Genomic DNA, 21,279 nt, shown 5'->3' with positions numbered 1-21,279 from the left:
TTTAAATAGGATAGAATCAGATAACTAAGGATTTAGGATAATGAATGATCTGCAGTATTTTATTTTGCATATTGCATTCAACTGTTTACACATTTATCAGAAAACAAAAGAACAAATTCTGACTAACTACCTACTGAAATAATTTTGAAAGTTTTATAGCAAAATATGTAAATCCCTTGGAAGCCGACTTTTTTCCTTTAGGGAGTTTACAGGAGTTGCTTGAAATATCTGTGCCCAGCCCAAAACTAACAACGGAACTACAATCAGACACATTGGTAATAACCTTTCCTCCTGAATTTTCACAGGAAGATATGTAAATCAGAGTCAGTCCAGCGTTCTCTTCGATAATCTGACGATAATGTTCAGCTTGGTCGTAACATAGAGAGTGCAGAACTTCCACTGCAGTTTCTTGATCCTGCTTATTACCTGTTTGCACAAGTGTGGCAATAGAAGAAATGCAAGAATTAGCTTCAGAAATTGCAATTCTACCCTCCTCAATGCCACACAAGCTCTTCATAATAGCAAGGCAGTATCCTGACAGACTCTGATCACTTAGGAAAGGCACAAACTTCGCGATGCAATCTAAATACACAATGTGATGCGCTGTATCACTGTTGTACGATAAACTGCAGATTATTTTCATGGCAAGCTCCCGGAATTCGCTGATATGTGAGTCGAGGATTTTTATAACTGCAGGTATGACTCCAGATTCTACTATTCTTGATTTATAAAAGGGTTGGCGCGATAACTCTTCCATGATTGCCAGAGCCTTTCCGGATATTTCAAAATCAAGAAATGATGCCAACATAAAGATTGCATCTTTGTCAAAATAAGGTAACTCGGTTCTGCAAGAAACGGAAGTCAAATTGCAGAATCAAACAGTGAATAACATACTTGAGTAACAAGTTGATGTCTTCATTTTGACAATTGACTTAAATATCAATTCGCTCCCTAAACTTGCACACAATGGACAATTAACACAAATATTAACTTTTTTTTATCAATTAGTCCCATGAACTTTCACTGTTTAGACCAAATGTATCAATTTCGAAAACGACTTTATGGACTAATTGACCAAAATTTGGGTGATTGATCAAAATTAACAAGTCCAGGGGGATTAATTGAGTAATTTTAGCATTAATTACCTATTGCATGCAAGTTTTTGGGGGCATATCAAGAGCAAAATGGAATACTAACCTGCTTTTAGATATAAATGACAATAGAACCTCTGCTGTGTCATTCTGGGCAATCACATCATTCAAGACAAATGCATCCATCAGAAATTTGATGAGCGGTTTTACCAAGCTGTCATCATATGAATTCTCATTTTTGTTCGGGTGTTCTTTGATTTGCTGTATTGCTTTGCATTTGGATTCCCATGGAATTGAATCAAATTTTGAGGGTGTTATGCAATCTCCAGCGTCCATTTGAGGAAATCCAGCCCTAAAAGCAGCATTGTTACTATCATCCAGTGTAGCCGAAGATCGGAGAGAGATATTTCCAACTTGAAGATGCAAATCTTGCATGGAATAGCCTATGCTAGCAACGGAGTCAAAGGAAATAATCTTCTGTAAGTAAACCGAAGCTGGCATGGATTGAGCATAAGGTTCAGAAATACTTAATCCATGGTTCGAACACCACTTTGATATGAGACCCCTAATCAAAACGTTTGGAGCGAAATAAACATTCTCGAGCCTCACATGTGTCATTGGACATGTATTGTTCCCCTCCTGAAACCATTTCTCAATCCAAACTCGTTCAAATGTTTGCCCAGAAGCAATGATTACTGGATCATACATTATCCTTTTCGACATTGGACACTTGAATTCGGATGGAGGTTCAGGTGTAGTAGAATTTTCAGATTGGGACTTGAACTCCTCATGTAGAGGATGGCCATCCTCAGTGTTTTTCTGCCCGAGAAGGCCGAGGTGACCCCTATACTTTCTTAAAAGATACAGGAGATACTCCAAGATTTTCTTTTTCGGATCAGTTTCATGGACTTTACCATGTAGTTTCTTGATAGACCTTATCTCTATCAAGACCGCCAAAGGGGTTGTGATTGTCAGTCTTACAGCAGCAAATTGAAGAGCCCCGAGTTCCGACTCGTTGAAAGAATCTGACGCAGGCATGTCCAACTTAAGTAGTTCTTTCACAACCTTTCCAGCTTCAGCTTCAGAAGATTCTATTTTAAACCTTGCAGCTTTAAGATCTTCAATAATTCCAGATATCTGCAGGTTGAAATTATGTTCCCAATTCTTAAAAGGTTGAAATGGAAGGTGGGACGAGCCATGTATAAATTCTGCATGTCCTACAGTAGTTATATCCAAAACAGCCATTGATACTAGATTTCTGAAAATTTAAGAAACCAAGGACCAGCAAGCAGGTATGAAGATAAATAATGAGACAAGCAGGTAAATATTGTATAAATTCCTTTTTCTATTAAGATATCAGTAAATCAATCTTTTTCTAAAATGAATCCTTTCCCTTATATGTATGCAAATGAATCTTATGATTATATGTAAGGCATTCAGAGTTTCAGATCATACAATAAGAACTTGTATAGTTAATAAGTGGATGTTGCAGAAGAAATGATCATAGAAGCAACAGAGTAGCAGAAACAATAATACCTTGCACAAACAAAAATGCAACTTATACTTCAAGGGCATTAAAAGTTAAAAAAACCTTAGCAGCCAGCAATGCTGGAACCATATTTTGGATCTGGCTTAAGCATAAACCAAGAGTTTTCCGTATGTTCTCGCCTCTTGAGAGTATCCTATCTGCTGTAAACGCCTACAACAATTACTTTGGAGTATTAGCATAAGATAATAATGTAACTTTAAAAATGTAATTCTTGAAATGAAAAGAAAGTGGTCTCAGTTACCAAGTAAAGTTTACTACAGTCAGAGCAGTGCTGGATTAGTAATCTTGCTTTATCCATAGCAGCATGCAATGAGCATAATGCTTGTAAACCTGTGCTGCATCGCGGCCGGGCGAATTCAATGTCTTGCTTTATCTGTGAGATTCTATCAATGAAGTTCTTAAGTTCCAAGCACATCAAACTATGAACCTGCAATGTGTAAAGAATTCAACAAGATTAACAGAAACATAATTCCAATATTGGTATAAGATATTTTGTTGAAATTACATGTCCAATTCAAATCAAACGAATTTTGCATCTAAATAAACTTGTTGAAGCATGCAAATTCCAAGTAATATTGACTTAATGAAGACCTTTAATGAGTTGCAGCAGAAATTTAAAGTATAGGTCTGAATTTCATTAAATCAAAAAAATTGAGGATTTGTTACGGCTTTTACCTTAATATTACAGTAATATGGAAGTTCGGAGTGGTGTCCGGCGCCTTCCTTTCCCATATATAATTCTCAATCTGCAATTTGACAAAAAGATTTGAACTTCTGAGTCCTGTTATACAAAAAAAAACATTAATATATGCTCAAATTAAACTTTATAGCATTTTAATCCTCAATGAAAGTGAAAAATCAAACAAACAACAAGTCTCCGAAGACTAGTCACCATCACAAATTAATAAAGCAAATAATGTGCAGCACCACAAAAATGTTAAAGAAATAGGATAAGCTATGCTCTTTCTATCAGGCTGGACAAAGAATTATAAAACTTTATAAAACATTTCTAGTTTAATTAGAAAGCGAAGAGCAACTAACAATTATTCAAACTAAATCGAACCGATTTTTTTCTTCAAAACCGAAATGAAACATTACAGGATTAAAAAACTGAACTGGAACTTCCGAAAAAATTTAAGGTTCAAAATCAAAGAAACCAAAAATCATTTTATAAAATTGAGCCAAATACATGAGTTCAGTTCGATTCAGTTTTTTACTTATTCTTAAACCAATTTGTCCTATGCAGAAGAAGTGTTTCTAACTCCGACAAGCTTTGCAGTCAGACGTTCAAAAGCTAAAAATGATGATAATTGATAACCATTGAATTGAACTAAGTAGCACGAATTTTTCATTCGATCAACGTCAAAAACTTAATATTTCGGATACGGAAATAAATATATTTTCAACATAAAAACCTTAAATATAACATTATCTCGCCATATCCGTGCCTATATTTTCCGTTGCTCCGTACCGTGTCGGTGCTACATGAAGCCAATACTTACTAAGAAGAAAATCAGCTAAAAGATTGCATTTTGATATTATGAAAATATCATAAAAGTGGAGCCTTCATAATAAAAAGAAAAGAATCAAAGTAACCAAGAAAATTATTTGGGTTCAAACAGAAGATGAAGTGTAATATAAATTATCTAGTTATCTAACATGAGAAAAGAAATGGTAATTAGCTCGAAGCAGTACCCACCCACTACCCAGAAAGTGGTGAAAGATGGTTAAATCGAACTCCAATATACAAACGAAATTCAAAAGCAGAAGAAATGAAGTAGAAACAGTAATCTACAACCCATTGTCGAGTAATACACTTTTTGGAAGTATTCCCTTAAAATAAGAGAGGAAAGGAAGATTTTTTGCAAGTTTTCCTTGCTTTATAAAATGTTAGAGAGAAAAAGTATAAATATTAACATTTTACTTTAATAAATTATTTTTATTTTTTCATGTTTTGTCCTTATTAATAATAGTTGAATTTTTCATAGAGTTCTTTTAAAATGACTAAAAAAAGTAAAAAGAGAAGTTTAATGGAAAAATATTCCAAAAATGGAAATGAAACTTTCTAATTGGAAAATCACAAAACGAAATATAAACTTGGAAGGAGTAATTTTTATCCGAAAAATCATTGTCTCTTCATATATTTATATTGTTTTACCTTTTTCAAAGAATAATTATCTATCACGCGACATGTTCGTGTTTTTTTTTTGATATAAGAGTGTTTCTATGGTTCAGTTAAAATTTTAAAGCTTAGAGCGATCGTCTATTTTAATTCTTGATGATGAAATTGTTTTGACATGTATTGTGATTTTTTCAAATTGTGTTAGTTCGGACTTATATGTTACAGATGGTTGATAGTTCAACAATTTTTTAATAATATTTCCAATTGGCATGGTGTATATAGTTTTTTCGCGAATCAAGTTTTTTTTAAACGTCAAATTGTATCTTACATATAACTTCTTTTAAACCTTGAGTTAATACAAAACTATAATGTTGATTTGCAAACAGAACTGAAAAAAATAATTTAAAAAATGAGTCAGGGCGAAGTGGTAAGCGGCTTGGTATCGCTTAAACAAGGTCTCGGGTTCGAGTCCTTGTGAATGCAGAAAATTCCCACTGGAAGACTCACCCACCATGCCAGGTGCGCGACACGGGTCGGATCCGGATTAGTCAGGGCGAAGCCTTGGAAACCGGATGGGCTTACCAAAAAAAAAAAAAAAAATAATTTAAAAAATGAGATTAGGAATACAAAATCAAATTTTAAAAAAATATGAACAATAAATTGAAATCTCAACATCCAGTTCGTCATGTTTAAATATTAGTGGCGTCATTGTTCAAAATTTTTAGGCTGAGAGAACTCTGATAGGGATATCAAGAAGGAAGCAACTTGGCAATTTTAGCAACAAATATAGCCAATCCGAAGCACTGATGTAGTATAAGCTTTAGAAACAAACAAAAAATGAAGACATTGATATATGAGATAGTAAAACTTGTAGCATAACAAATCAGATCAGAGATAAAGAGCCCAAAGACTTAGCGGTGGACTAGACCAAGCTTAATAAGATTCCCACCCACCATTCAACACTTTTCTTATATCCCTCACGTTATTGGGTCCCTATCTTCTGTTTTGCGTTCACACTTCACATAGACAGCAATTGCTAAGAAACCGACTATTAGAAAGCTTTAGTGGTTTAAATTGTAAGAATTTCAATTTAATTCATTTTTTATTTTTATGTAAATATAAGGAAAATTGTAGAAAATATCTTACGAGAAACTGTTTTTGAAACGGTTTATTAAACAGTTTCAAATTGTGTTTTTTTTGAACCGTTTGAAACTCTTTTAGAAACTGTATGCGAAACGTATTGTAAAACGGTTTCAAATTGTGTTTTTTAAAACTGTTTGCAACTGTTTGAAACTGCAGAGTAAAAAAATAAATATTAAATTTTTTTAGGTATGTTTGCAAATTTTTAGTTTTTGAGTTTAATTTTGCAATTATTTTTAGATTTTTAGGTATTCTACTAAATTTCCCATATAAGGTTAATAAATTTAGGCCCGATTTACTGAATCATAAAATTGTTACTATAATTATCAAGTTAAACTTGAATTCGATTGATGCAAATTCACAATTGATTGTAGATAAATTCAAAATATTTAAAAAAATATGGTTCAAATCATAGAGAATATAAACACTATCATGTTTCATTATTTTTAGGGCCTGTTTGGTTCAGCTGTTTCTTATAGCTGGTGGCTGTTAGCTGTTAGCTGTTGGCTGGTAGCTGATAGCTGATAGACCATTAGTGTCTGGTGAGATTTAATTAGCTGTAGCTGTTTATATATAAAATGACCGTAAAGAGCATAATTTTTGTTTTTATATATTAAATTATGAATATATTATATCATATATTATTTAATAAAAGTATTAATAATTATTTTTTTATAAGAAGCAATATTTAGTTTAAACTTATTTAGATTTTTTTTTTATAAATCTGTAATAAATTTTTCAAAAAATTATTAAATTATATTTATTTTAATATAAATAAAATAATTTTATATACTTTATAAATGATTAGAGTATTTAAAAATAATTTAAATAATTTTATATATAAAAAAAGGATATATTCTAGTAAGGGTAATTTTGTCTAAATAATGAAACAGCTATCAGCTGTTGGCAAAAAGCTCCAAAATGGAGCTTTTCAAACAGCAGCTGTTGGAGGTTCAAAAAGCTCCAAAAAGCTCTGAAAAATTTCTCACCAAGCACTTTGGTGGAGCTTTTTGAAAAGCAAAAGCCAAAAGCTCCACTAAAAAACTGAACCAAACACCCCCTTAAAGAAACCATTACCATGTTTTGTTTTTAATTAACTAATTATAAGAATATTATCCATATAATTTAAACATTTTTAACTGTGTTAATATACCATACACCCTAAACGACTGTGAAGAGATTTGTAGGTTATGGTTATTATCTACGTTAACTTTTCGAATCTAATAGATTTCAATATGATTAAATTGCACATGTTCACCCTAAAAAAAAAAGTTGCACATGTTCTTACTAAATGGAGTGTTGTTTTTTTTTATATATAAAAAAATGCTTGTTTGGAGGGGATCTATTTCCGGACTATGAAGATTGTAAATTTTATTATCAGTTAATATAGCGCAATCTCTTTTCTTAAAAAGAAAAAATGTGTTAATGTACAGACTACTAAGAGTTTATAATAAACTAATTAGTAAATTTCAAAATTCTATCAACTCTGCAAGTTCGATCATAATCGAATTTCATTAAACGTAAGTTTCGATAAATTATGAAATAAATTCTAAATTAAATTTAAATTTAGTTTGTTTAATTAATGAACAAACTCACTCTACAACTTTTTTAAACCGAACTACAAGTAGCTTAGATGATTGATTGATTTATTTACTGTCCTGGGAATAGATGAGAGAGAACTAATCGGTAAAGAACACAATACTTGCCATGTCGCTATGCTTACTACAGTTAATTCAGTTGATGAAGTCTACATTAACTATCGGTGTGCAGTAGAAAATCTTTTACTCAGTTTAACCCTCTCTCAACTTCTAAAAGCACAGCCCCAGTGACTTTGGTCATTCTTATCTTACAAATTTCTCTAACTCTTTTTATGCTCTAATTAATAAATGGATTATTATATAGGGTGACGATATTTACAGATCAATTTTTCATAAGGTCATAGCAATTTTTTAATTTTAGACATTACTACCCTTTAATAATTAGACATTTCTTTTCTTGTTTTGGTTTTTTTTATTCCTAAATTAGTCTTATTTAATAGGAAATAAAACACTCAAACCTTGATGTATTTTTTTGTTTAATCGAACCAAACTCTTTGATAAATCTGTAAAAGCATTTCTTGACCGAACATGAATTCATTATAGTGCAAAGTATTGATGTAATTTTGTTAAAATCTAAATATATATTCTCATATATTGTTTTCCACATGATATGAAATGCTCACATGTTTCCATTCCCATTCTAAACAATTTATTCAAATTAAATATACAATTGTAATACTTAGTTATTATTATTTTTCAAGTAGGTTTATAACATCAAATTATAAAACGCGAAAGAGATTTGGAATCCAAAAAATATGTGTTTTTCATATATATACAAAATCTGTTTTTTAATTTATTTTAAATTTATGCTGTGGGAATAAACACTTTGTATTTGTCACGACCCAAATATATGAGTCGCGACCAGCCTAGGGAATGGGAGTGGTAGCTCCGAAACCCGTAGCAAGCCTAAAATTCTGTGTAAATTTTTCGCAAATCAAATCATGTTTCATATATCAAAATACATGTGACCCCATTTTACAAAAGCATCAGAGTTAAAATGCGCAATACAAATACCTAGACAAAAACATCTAGACTACTGCGGACCGCTAGAATGAAAACCTTCTTTCACTTCTTGTGCAAATAACTTCCGAGAATTAAAACTTCGGAAACTTGACTTTCCAAATCATATCATACTATCCCTGAAAAATGGGAGGAGCAACGGGGTCAGTATAAAACTGAGTGAGTTCACCAAATTACACGCAATATCACATAAAGGGCTAAAACATTTGAAAACCCATTTTATATATAGAAAATACTCTTTTGAAATCATATTGCATACTCTATTTACTTTCCTTCATAACTTTTTGTTTATTTCATAAACTTATAGTTTATACGTATCTGACATCTTTGATTTCTTATTATGGTACTGATATTTTTCTCTCTCGTTTTGTTGTAATAGTTTTCGATCGGATCTTAAATCTTAGGTTATATCATCATGATTCTAAATCGAATTAAATCATTGGCAAGTCTCTTGTGACTTGATCCTTATGGTTGGGTCCCGAGATAGTTCAACCGAGTTACCCATAACCATATGGTACAGTCCCGAGATAGTTCAACCGAGTTACTTGTACCATTTCTCAATCCCAAACGATCGATAGGAGTCCCGAGATAATTCAACCGAGTTACTCCTTAGACACGGGTCCCGAGATAGTTCAACCGAGTTACTTTCATGTCTGCATTCGGACTCTGCACCCTGCAGGTCTTTTGAACTTAACTGTCGATTCATATAATTTCTATTGACATTTAATAGGAGTGTTTGTTCCGTATTACTTCGCGATCTTGTTTCGTACAATTTCTCGATGTATACTCACTTTTTATTTCGTACGAGTCTCGAGGACTATTATCGAGAATGAATGAGATACGGGTCCCGGGATAGTTCTACCGAGTTTAACCTCGTATCTTAGTTCTTATTATTGGGTGTACCATAGTACAATTCTCATTTTACGTTTTCAGTTGATTTTGTATTTTTTATTCTGTTGTATTGATCCTTTATGGACCATGACATGCACATTACAATCTACAAGCATACATCTATAACACACGCACGCATGGGTATTCATTATAATTAAAAGTACGTATAGGAACGTACAATGTATTTTTATAAATATATGAATAATAGTACATATAGGCATGTACTATATTTTTCTTATTTGTATTTGGTTCGATTTATGTCATTTTACTTTACCCATCCCCGGTGCCTTAACATTTATGTTATTATCAAATAACACATTACAATAAAACCTCATTTTCAAAGCATACATACGTATACATTTTAAAAGCAAACATCTCAAATATATAAATATTCATATAGCCTTTCGTAATAAAATACGCGGCTTTATGAATATTGACGAGTAATTTAAAGTGTACTCACCACTTGCTATCCAAATTCTTCAAATAAGCTTGACAATATCTCGATCCGTTTGCCTCGAGCCTTATCGATAGTCGCTCCTTCGAGTCTACGCAAATTCGATAACGCTACGAATTAATAACAAATCTAATTACGATTACGCATCTAAAACTAGTTCGATCAACCTACTTCGGTTATTAAAAACGCTTATCTAAAATAGTTTGACCCCTGAACGAAATCGACATTCTTAAAGTTTAGAACGCCGCCTACAACTTTCGTTTAGGTCTCAGACCATGAATTGCACCCGAAGGTGTCGAAAACAAGCTCAGAAGTGTTTTACATAAGGCTGTCCTAAAACTGCAGACCTGCTTGAGCAATAAAATGTTCCGCTCAATTTGACCATCTTAGAGGCAGAATTAGAGAAAGCTTAAAACTAGACAATTGTAGAGGACACATTCAAGTTTTTGTACAATCAAACAGAACCTGATTTGGTGTTATAGAACTCCAGATATGGTCCTCGTAACATGACTGTTATGCAGAACAGTTTTCTGCAATTCGTCAATCTAGTTCGTACATTTGATTCGTAACTATAACCCGTCAAGACTCACACCTATCGACATCATGTTCCTATATAAACACAATTCGGACCTTATACATCAATACCAATCTCAAATCCAAGATATAACATTGTTCAAGTTCACTTGAACAAGAACTTCACATCAAGGTCAAAACACTAATCTATTTTTCATTCAATTTTTATAATCTTCTTTACTAACCAAACACAACTTGACTTCAGCTCTAATTGACTCATAATCAATGCCTATATTCATACTTGAATCTCATATAATCATCATAGCTTAGGGGCCGAAACCCTTAGCCCTTTCTCCTTTCAAAGTTTCAATCAATCTTACTCAACACTACACAATTTCTTACAATCAATTCATCAACCACCTAGAGCTCATGTTTATTGCCAACTATATATGCCATTTCCATCATTCAATACATCAATCAACAATTCACAAATTTCAGAATTCAAAAATCTCACCTTGATGATTGTCTCTTGGCCGAAGGTTCCATGCCCAAATTCATCATCAAAAACCTTCCATGGAAGCTTGTAAACACCTCACAAAACAAATTAATAAAAATCCCTAAATTAGCTCATGAACCCTAACCAAGAACAACTCTCACACTCATCATAATCAAATCAATTTTCATCCATAATCACTACAACTAATCAACTACATAGCATAAACATCAAGTCTTACTTAATCAAGCATCATCACCATCAAACTTGTAAAATCCGAAATATAACTCTGAAACCTTAACTGAAATTCGATTTCCTTACCTCAAATTCAACCCACAGATCTGTAGATAATCGTTTCCTCGTTCCGTGGCCGCAAGAATCGCTAAATTTCGTTGAGAAACGAAGAAGTTGTGATCATTTGAATTTTGGAGAAGAATTGAGAAGAAGGGTTACGGATTTGATCCTTTGTTGCTGCAAATTTTGGCTTGAAATGAATGAATATTCATTTGTGAATGATGATATTAAGTGGGCAAAGTACCTCTTTTAGTCCTTGAAGTTTCCACCTCCTTTCGCTTAACTTTCTAATTTTTCTTTCGTCCAATTTCGTCTACTAATCTTTTAATCATTCGATTCTCGATAAATTCCCTATTATTTATTTTCCAAATAAATAATATTAGTATCATATCTTATAATATCACCTTCCAATAATTTATTTTGGCAATTTTGGCCAAAAACGCTCAAATTTCCATTTTGAGCTAACTTGCACTTTTTCTCACTTTTTCGTCCAATTTTCATTTTAATGACTATCAATAACAACTTTATCAATATTATTTTCTTATCTTGAGAAAATAGAGTAAAATACAACTTCCTCCGGAAGTTTGTGGTTAAAAGTCCACTTTAGTCCTTAAAGTGGCTAATTTGCACTTTAACCCTTATTCTTAACTAACCGTCAAACTTTCTTCTAAAACGATTTCGTACACTTACGAAACTTGACGATCATTTATTAATAATATTTCACGGACCTTGACGTGAATATTATTAACTCTGGCTTTCCAACTTATTTTATCTTATTCCATTTTTGTCCCGATTAAATCCAATTCATCGCATAATAATTTTCCATTTAAATTATTATCCTACGATAATTCCAATAGACCCTCTTCGGTCTAAGTCCTTATTATCCAATCCTAATCTGATTTTCTCGTTCTTAATCTTTACGATTATGCCTCGTGGCACTACACGTAATACCTCAAAAATTTAGGTTATTACAGTATTAGACTATATATATTTAATTTTTGTTATATTAATTTGTGTTTTTTTAATTATTGATAAAATGGACAACAATTTAAATATTAAAAGCATGATAAAAAAAATATTAAGTATTTTATTTCCTATTAAATAAGACTAATTTAGGAATAAAAAAGATAACTAAAACAAGAAAAGAGATGCCTAATTATTAAAGGGGCAGTAATGTCCAAAATTAAAAAATTGCTCTAACTCTATAAAATGTTGATCTAGAAATATCGTCACCCTATTATATGTTATTAATAATTATTTTTCTGTCTTGTTTTGGTTCCATCCCCTATATATGAGGTAGGGATGACAATAGGGAGGGAATTCTCGATCCCCATGGGGACCCGCCCCTGATGGAGTGGGGAATCCCCACCAATTACCCCCATGGGTACGGGGATGGGGAAAGATTATTCCCCCATCCACGTGGATGGGGAGGGGACGAAAGATGTAGTCCTCACCCCATGGGGATCCCCATCCCCGTCTCAATGGGGACCTGATCTATTTTTATATAATTTGTTACAATTTTTAATATATTATTCATAATTTTAAATAATTTTATTTAATTATCAGAACATTGAGTAACGACTTTTAACATTTTTTTATTTTATTTTGTTTTGATTATTTTATTTTAATATTTAAAATTGCTTAATATTTTAGATGATTAATTAATTTTTGGAATAATTTAATTTATAATTTTTTATATTATTAATATTAAATAGTTCATAAAAATATTTAAATATTTATATTAAAATTATACGAGTATGTGGGGATTCCCATTGGGATGGGAAATCCACGTGGATGGAGATGGGAATGGATTAATCCCCATCAAATAAATGGGGACGGGAATGGGGATAGCTTCCCCACCTCCATCCCGCCCCATTGTCATCCCTAATATGGGGTTATTAGATGGATTATATCTTTTCAAATGGTGAACTTTTAAGAAATCAATAAAAATAAGTGCGTCGTCCAAGTTTAAATTTTTGCGTTTTCATTTAAAAAATCTTTTTATAAATTTAACTTTTACTGATTGAATCTAGTTTCATAAATCTATAACAAATTTAGGATTTTTTTATTCTAATTATTTAACTTTGTATTTTTTCACTTGACTAAATTTATTTGTTAGATGTAAGTTTTTGATATTATTTTGAGAGACAATATATTATTAAGAAGCCCTAATTTAATGTATTATCTAGATCAATTATTGCAACTAGAATTGAAACTCTCGTAGTTAATTTTTCATATCAATTAAATAAAACCATCTTTTGACAAAAAAGAAAAACAATAGAATTTGGCTGCTTGTGCGTAATAATATCGACTAAAAAATTTCAAGTCAAAATTATGTTCAACCTACTCGAATTTATTCTCAAACTAAACTCAAGTATAAGATAAATGAATTTTTATTTCTGATAATTTATTAATGCATCAAATATGATAAGTTTTTCGATAAATTCAATCTTATTCAAATCCACGTGGAATAATTTGAGTGTCCTTCTAACTCGGATTTAAATTTGAAAATTTAAATTCATTTAAACCAAGCTCGAACTCGAGTTTGTATAACATGTATGAGTTTAAACTAAAAATTGACATAATTTGGACTCAGTTGGACTCATTCCTAACCTTAACCATAACTAATCAAAGTAGAGCATCAGAAACCAAATAGAGAGGAGCTTAAAATTTTCAAATGGAAGCATTATTACACCATAAATCAAATGTATTCTCAAATACAGATATTATTTCCTGAATCATTAACTATCTTGGATTTTAGCTAAGTTTTTAAATTTGTGATGAACAAAGGATTAAATCGCTCCTTAATTTGGTATAAAATATTAAATGAGTCATCTTCACGATTTTTAATACAAACAAACCTAATATTTGTATTTCCATATCAAAACGTCCCTCCCCCACTCTTACCTAAGCAAGTGAGATGCACTACTCGTGAAAAAATGAAAAATAAAAACACTTTTAATATTTGATTTATTTTTTAAATTAATTTTTAATAATTTTTAATTATATCTTTTATTTTTTAAGATATTATCAGTTGCCACATGGGCCTCAGGCGTCCAATTTTTATCTTTCAGGACATTCCATGAGCTAAAACGTCTTCCTCATTTTAATTTTTTGGAGATAAAGATTTTGCCTTTTCTTTTTTCACTTTTCTTATAAGATAAATTCTCTTAATTGTGGTCCTCTTGCTTTTCATTAGGATGAGTGTAGGTGGAATAATTATCTTAGGGAACGATTGTGTCTCGTCATGCGTACTAAAAGACTAATGAGGTTTATTAGCCATGTTAAAATATTTAATAATAAAAAACAAACAACAATTAAAATTTTCTATTATAAATATTTATTAACTTGATGTAAAAATGATGTGGCACAACAATTACTTAAGATAAACACTCATGTAGGTATGTAGATCGGTAAGTTCGGAAGTAGAAATATTAAACTGAGTGGTTTCGAAAGAAACTAAAAACAAGACTGAAGTAAAAAAAATGAACTAGGTTCAATTTTGAAAGAAAAAAAAACTGAATTAAAAAGTAAATTTAGTTTTGTTCAAATTCTAATTTAACCAAAATATGTAAATAATCTTAAGCAAAAATTAATACATATTAAATTTAGGAATCAGATTTAAACTGAATTGTAATATATAAAACCTTTTAATCATTAAAGACAAAAAAAAATCTATTCTTATTATTAAAAAAATATTATATAGATGTCCAGTTTTTCAAAATAAAAAACCAAACTAAAAAATTTAAAATTTTACAATAAACATACCAAACCGGATTCTAAATGAGTGGACTGAAAATTAGAGAGGCGTGGTATCTTGACATGACAGAAAACGTCAAACTTGCAATTTTCATAACCCAAAAAAGAAGAAGAAGAGGAGAAAGAAGGAACTGGACTACAGCCTACAGCCACACGAATTTGAGTCGGAGTAAAATACTGTAACCCAATCATAAGATGAAAGGACCTGTAATTGTAAAGACGAAGAGAATGGGTCTCCATGGCTCCACCATAAAAATGAAAACGTTGAAATACTTTTTGTTGAGGTGGAGAATGACAAGAATAGATTCTATACATCAAAAACAAAAGCAAAATGCTGTTTATTTTATAGAGATGCCTTCCCCATTTACATTACTAAATCGCCTACTGATTCTTTCTAATGTGAGCCAAGATCTCGACCCAAGCATCAAATAATCTATCCATTTTTGTTGATCTCTTATAGCTACTCTCAGGACTACTCTAATCTCCAATAATTGCACTAAATACTAATGCATGCAACTGTTGACAAGGCATATATAATTATACTAGTAAGAGCACGAACTAAAGTCAGCAATAAGTGTAAAATTTAAAAACATTTATTTACATTCCAAAATATTAAAATATGGATTTAACACCTTTACCCCAGAAATAGTAAATCCCAATATAGGTTCACTAATTAAAGGTATCCATTCCAGAAATATATGGTTTGTTAAACACGGAGGCATTGAGTTTTAATGTTATTTGATGTTGCTGCGGAAGAAAATGTACTAGCAAAATTAATGAGATCTAAAGAAAAATAAAGCATATTGCAGTAGAAAGTCATACCTGAATTGTATTCCACAAAAGAATTAGGCTCATTTATTCATACTATATATCACCCTCTTACAAGAACACTACTCATATGAAACTAACGATTTTTCTATATCTACTATCGAAACTGAAGGTCTCTCTACACAGGAACGCAGCAAATGAAACCAGCTCTAGTTCTCCAGCCGCTTTGCCCAGCTATACAATCAAACCCATAGAAATAGAAAAAACTCACACTTTTACAAGGATGATGAAATTAATCATATAGTTAAGTTAATATAATATTCTTAATATATCTTTAATTTTTTTTTTAAATGAATCATTATGAATTAATGATAAAGCCGCTATGTTTAATGTTTATGATAATTTATTTTGATTAACATTAAAAGTAGTACTAGAAGTAGCAATTTTATTTTTATATTTCTAAGATGGATGGAGTATATTGTAATTACTTTTTTTTTATTATTATAAGTATAAGGATAGTATAATATTTTTCTTCTTTTTGTGTTAGACTATTACTAAATTATATTATATATTTTAGAGTTAACTCTTTGCAATATATAAAGTACTAGTTTTCTTTGTGTTATTATCTTTTTTAACTTATTTGATGATCAAAATTTCTTATGATAATAAATGGTTCTTAAACAAGCAATAGAGCTAGTTTAACAACTGCAGTTTCACAGTTTATTTGGACTAAACACTCAAAAATATTTTATTTTTTGACTTTTTTTTCATTTATATCTCACTCTTTCAAAAACGTCCATTTTGTCCAAATTTTGATAATTACATTTCATTGTTAGCCAATTATTCAAAAAAAAAAAATCAAATATTTTTACTTTTTCATATGACAAAAGTTTAGACTCATCAATTGTAGTCTAATTTTGATAAATATTTTTCTATTAATAAAATAAAAGATTTGACCATAATTAAAAAAATTATTTTATATATATATATAATGTCTAATTATCGACAATTAAAATGTACTTATTGACTCTCAATAAAAGGAAATACTTATCAAAATTAGACCAAAATTGATGTTATAAAAGGTTGGAATATAAATAAAAAAAAAAGGCGAACTTTTTTGAGTGATTATTGACACCTTAAAATGTTTTATCAACAATTGACACCCATGTATTAGTACCTTATACTTAAAATTCATTGACATAAAAGGAGACTGCATTGCACTTGAAGTGCACAAAAAACTGGAACCTAACATTTATACGAGTATAACCTAAGGACCATATAGAACAATACCCCAAAAGCGGTTGGATAAGAGATAACCGTACAGTCCACCAAGCAGATGATAACAGAATGATTAGAGAATAAATAAAGATAGGACATTTTCATGAAGGGTCGAATGGTAATTTAAGGGTTTCACTATGTATTACAAGACAGCAACTCTACTGAAGAACTGACACAATATCCCCTCAAAGTGCAACATCTAGTGATTATGCTGATTCAGCCACAAACTCACCGCACTATTATAAGATATCCCTCGGAACATTGAGCAGAAAAGATGACACACTGTTCCCAAGTTCCCATATCAATGACGTCCTAAGTTACCAGATAAGCTTTGGATGATTAAATGATATAGTAAATTACAAGGAAGTAATCCAAAAGAAAATGCATGTTTCTGTTTCTAGACTGTAGTAACCAAACTGTCCAATAAGATACATGGCGCCGCCTTATCTCGTGAGGCGTAATTGCAGAATTCTGAGGGTTGAGATTAAATTTCCAGTGTATGGAAGATAGAATAAGACAAGAGGCCTGTAGATGATGATGGTAATAATTTGGTAACCACAATTGAACTTATTCGTTTTCCTTAAGATACCAAGCAAATCAAAGGATAAAGATCATAGACATGACAGAACATGAAGGCAAGATTTTATACCTTACACCTTTTAAGCTATATCAGAAAGATACTGGGGTGGCATAACATTACTAACTGAAGCATTGTCTATAGTACTATTGACATTGTTGCTAAGTGCAACTCAGAAAAGAATGATATACTCCATTTGAATTTTGTATTCTTTTAATAGCCAATTGCAAGAAACAAATCCAAGATCTTATTCACAGCAAAAAGAGTGGCTAATAAACCTATACTACGTATAGTAACGGTATATTATTGCAAGTTGAGCAAATAAACAAGGGCAAGAAAATCCAAGTGCCACTACTATGCGTTATGCAGGTCTAAAAGTTGGAATGGCGGTTCACAGTGTAGGATGGGTAAGGGTAAAGTCAGAAATGGGATCTAATCCCCACTAGGTAAAATTCTCGAAGAATTCCACTTTCTGATGACATTATACAAGACAAGCAACGGACTTTTATAAAGAGTTAATTAGTCCTTTGACATGGATTCTCTTTTCATTTATTGTCCTTTTTTACTCTTCTGCTTAAGGAAGCGAATCACATCTTGTTTATGCTATCTTGTAAAAAAATATTCGCCAACTTGCATAACTCATAACCCCACCGTCCTCTCCTGCTTATAAGGAGCAAGCTTGCCAATCTCTTACCCATACCGCCCCTTGACTTCAGTCTTTTTCCCTTGACTGAGGCAGTAGCTCTCAACTTTATTTTTCCCTCTTCAACTTTCTTTTCCTTTTGCATTAGGATTCAACATTTCTACTATCATCTCTGCCTTCAATACAAATTATCTTTCATACGAATACCGCGAGGAAATGGCATCAAGCTACTTTTCATCTTCTCCGCACGGTTCTAGCTCATCCTGGACACCCAAACAAAACAAGCTATTCGAAAAAGCGCTAGCCAAGTATGACAAGGATACCCCAGAGCGCTGGCAAAATGTTGCCAAGGCTGTGGGTGGAAAGTCTCCTGAAGAAGTAAAGAGGCATTATGATCGTCTAGTGGAGGATCTCATTTACATAGAATCTGGCCAAGCTCCACTTCCCAACTATAAAACTACTGGAGTTAAAGGTAGAGGAATTGGCGAAGAACAGAGGTAGAGTTTAAACTGGTGAATATTTGCTATATACTGCAAAAGCATAGCAAGATATCTTGCTTGCTATATATCTCAATTGAGAATAATAATAATAACTGTTAGATAGATATAACGTTCCTCTTATCAGGATATGTAGTCTAAAACGTGTCAGCTCATTTCTTATTGCTGCTTACTAGTTACACTTGACTGTGTGATCCACCAAGTGCTACAAGTTTAAGCCAGGATAATCATTTCACACAGAAATTCATCAAACACTATTTTTATCCTCAAATTCATCTATAGCATGCATGTGTAAGTCCTATTAAATTAAATTAAATAAGTGAAGCAACTCATTGTTTTATGCTATAACATATTAAAAGTTTACAGTAACATCACTAGGAACGAGCTGTGTGGAGTTAAATGTCTTTACCTTTCCCTAGAAATGTAATATATGTCACCAGCTTGTCCTTTTCCTTTATTCGGTAGCTACATGTCAAAAGACTAGATCAGACACCGACCCTGTTTTCCCTCAAGCTACTTTTGATCAAATCTGTAAAGTTTTACCTATCCACATCCAAACTTCCTAAACAAAATTATAAGAAAGAAAACACCACATGAAATCTAATCCTGCTTGTTTTATATCACATGCACATGGTCCTAGAGTTTGTAGATTGGCTATATATTATTATAAATTCGGCCGGTGCTTCTAGTATAGATAAGAATCAGCATGTGACGCAACACAATTTGTTTTTAAATCAGATTTCATATTCTACTTCATTTATCCCCAAATCTCACCAGAAAATTTCTTGGATCTAGCTTAAAAGTTCAGGGAGCAGTATCAGCAAATTAAGAAAATAAACTGTTCATGAACCCAACGTGCGCTAACTCCCACACTTACTCTATCCTCATTAAATAAACACATTACCAGGATTTTTAATGTATTAATGATTATGTCAAGTGAAAATAATTTAAATTAAGCAATACAAGACATCAAAACTAACAAAATTGCGGAAACTAACCTACCTATTGATTATTATTTTTTTCAGCAGGTTGATGAAGAATCTAAGGCTGCAGTAATAAAGCTCAGAGCTAATGTAAGAAAGCAAACAAGAAAAAATAGGCGCATATGCACAAGAAGGAAAGGCTTCGGTTATTTGTTCTCTGTAATTAATAGATTAATACAATAATGAAGTGCGACAGGAACGAAGCCAGGCATGTGTGTGATTATGCTCTTATTTAAGCTCTGTACCTTACTGAGTTGCTGTAATCGTGCTTAATTATTTTCTAGTCTTATATCAAAAAATTGAAATTGTGTGTTCTATTCGAGAATTCGCTTCTTTTCTTAACCTAGAATTATTTTAAGCTGGGATCAAAAGGAAAGGAAATGATGTTGTTGAAGAAAACTAAATTAGAAGTGGCATAAACAAAATTAAATTAAATGTTGATCATATTATGCAACCTGATCGATTAAAATAAAATCGAGAACTAAATTTGGAAGAATTGCGTAACATCTGAAATTAAGATTAGAAAGTAAAGCAATAACCAGTTAACAGACTAACCTGAAGGAGATTTAACTGATCGCCGCCGAATTGCACCATTGTAATTCAGTTATTAACCTCAAGGTTATGCAGGTGGCCAGTGGGGGAGAGATTATCATCGCACACACTAATGTTTAAGTGAAACTGAATGAAATGTCGCTTTTTTTGGAGGGAACAGACTGGCGGGAAATAGAAATTACAAAAAATATCAATTAAAATTTATGACTGGAGATGCGGGGTATCGATCCCCGTACCTCTCGCATGCTAAGCGAGCGCTCTACCATCTGAGCTACATCCCCATATTGGACTAAAACGGATTATTTCTTTTTTACCAATTGGTTAGTAATTTTGTCATATACTAAGGTGCAGCAATCAAAACCGAATATTTTTAAAATATAATATTCCCTCCATCCAAAATTTGCATGCACTATTTTTAATTTTTTTATCTCAAACTATAGGTAACCATTAATTATTTAAATATTTAATTGTCATATATTTTTATTAATTACAGCTGAATGAACTAAAAACTTACAAGGTTATACATTGATGGTGATCAGTGGTGGTGCATGGAAATCGGAGGTAGGGTTTAGGATTTAAGATTGATCTAGAATTGGTTTAAGATTACTCTATATTCGGTATATGATTAAATATTTTTTTAAATAGTTTCACATTTTTAAGTATTTTTATAAAATTTTGGTTTATATGTATTTGTTCCAAAAAAAAACAATATTTCAGACTTTCATAGAAAAAAAATTAGATATCTTCATAAACCCTAAATAATAAGACTCAAATTCCTGAGGACTGGACCTATTAAATCCCCTAAAAATTGATTAAAATAAAATAAAATTGAAGCCCACTAAAGAAGGGAAAGAAAGCATAACTACATATTCCAAAAATAACAAATTTGAGCGATACAAACGGGCTGATAAATCGGGCTTCAATGGTTAGCAACTACTGTAGATGTCCTGCCACTAGCGTAGCTTTGTGCGAGACTGACGGGCTGATAAATCGGGCTTTAATGGTTAAAAACTACTGTGAATGTCCTGCCACTAGCATAACTCACTAAGAACACTAT

General features: G+C 31.7%; 2 protein-coding genes, 1 long non-coding RNA gene and 1 other non-coding gene across 11 annotated transcripts; 1 reads left to right on the top strand and 3 right to left on the bottom strand.

Moving 5' to 3' along the window:
• Nucleotides 1-31: 31 nt before the first annotated feature.
• Nucleotides 32-4,524, bottom strand: LOC126685930 (U-box domain-containing protein 5-like). 6 transcript variants are annotated; one of them, XM_050379955.2, is made up of 7 exons: nt 4,340-4,524; nt 4,056-4,121; nt 3,316-3,421; nt 2,882-3,067; nt 2,683-2,790; nt 1,198-2,228; nt 32-845 (listed from the first exon to the last, which is right to left on the bottom strand). In XM_050379955.2, the coding sequence occupies exons 3-7, from the start codon at nt 3,370-3,372 to the stop codon at nt 131-133; spliced, it is 2,097 nt and encodes a 698-aa protein (XP_050235912.1). In that variant the 5' UTR covers nt 3,373-3,421; nt 4,056-4,121; nt 4,340-4,524; the 3' UTR covers nt 32-130. The 6 variants fall into 6 exon arrangements, with proteins under 6 accessions (XP_050235912.1, XP_050235918.1, XP_055960220.1 ...); XM_050379961.2 differs by having other exon boundaries at nt 3,316-3,386; XM_056104245.1 differs by having other exon boundaries at nt 3,316-3,386; nt 4,056-4,524.
• A 3,899-nt stretch (nt 4,525-8,423) lies between these two features.
• On the bottom strand, nt 8,424-11,406 carry LOC126685991 (uncharacterized). Its single transcript, XR_007643769.1, has 4 exons — nt 11,193-11,406; nt 10,893-10,969; nt 9,872-9,956; nt 8,424-8,639 (listed from the first exon to the last, which is right to left on the bottom strand). It is a non-coding gene; the product is annotated as an uncharacterized LOC126685991 (long non-coding RNA).
• Nucleotides 11,407-18,406: 7,000 nt separating this feature from the next.
• On the top strand, nt 18,407-19,995 carry LOC126685969 (protein RADIALIS-like 5). Of its 3 annotated transcripts, none has more exons than XM_050379981.1 (2): nt 18,407-18,687; nt 19,716-19,995. In XM_050379981.1, the coding sequence occupies exons 1-2, from the start codon at nt 18,407-18,409 to the stop codon at nt 19,741-19,743; spliced, it is 309 nt and encodes a 102-aa protein (XP_050235938.1). In that variant the 3' UTR covers nt 19,744-19,995. The 3 variants fall into 3 exon arrangements, with proteins under 3 accessions (XP_050235938.1, XP_050235933.1, XP_050235945.1); XM_050379976.1 differs by having other exon boundaries at nt 19,713-19,995; XM_050379988.1 differs by having other exon boundaries at nt 18,407-18,702; nt 19,713-19,995.
• A 435-nt stretch (nt 19,996-20,430) lies between these two features.
• On the bottom strand, nt 20,431-20,503 carry TRNAA-AGC (transfer RNA alanine (anticodon AGC)). The gene has a single exon. It is a non-coding gene; the product is annotated as a tRNA-Ala (tRNA).
• Between the last annotated feature and the right edge of the window lie 776 nt (nt 20,504-21,279).

This window comes from Mercurialis annua, linkage group LG1-X, assembly GCF_937616625.2.
Source record: "Mercurialis annua linkage group LG1-X, ddMerAnnu1.2, whole genome shotgun sequence".
NCBI lineage: Eukaryota > Viridiplantae > Streptophyta > Magnoliopsida > Malpighiales > Euphorbiaceae > Mercurialis > Mercurialis annua.
The sequence above is the reverse complement of the archived record's forward strand: the minus strand, read 5'-3'. Positions and strand labels throughout refer to the sequence as shown.

What these genes read in the sequence shown, in the direction of transcription:
- LOC126685930 (XM_056104245.1), bottom strand. Translation starts at nt 3,372, where the DNA reads ATGGGAAAGGAAGGCGCCGGACACCACTCCGAACTTCCATATTACTGT. An exon ending in ACTGTAGTAAACTTTACTTG is followed by an intron (nt 2,791 to 2,881) that starts GTAACTGAGACC and finishes TAATTGTTGTAG; the next exon opens with GCGTTTACAGCAGATAGGAT. An exon ending in TCATTTATATCTAAAAGCAG is followed by an intron (nt 846 to 1,197) that starts GTTAGTATTCCA and finishes CGTTTCTTGCAG; the next exon opens with AACCGAGTTACCTTATTTTG.
- LOC126685969 (XM_050379976.1), top strand. Translation starts at nt 18,407, where the DNA reads ATGGCATCAAGCTACTTTTCATCTTCTCCGCACGGTTCTAGCTCATCC. An exon ending in GGAATTGGCGAAGAACAGAG is followed by an intron (nt 18,688 to 19,712) that starts GTAGAGTTTAAA and finishes TATTTTTTTCAG; the next exon opens with CAGGTTGATGAAGAATCTAA.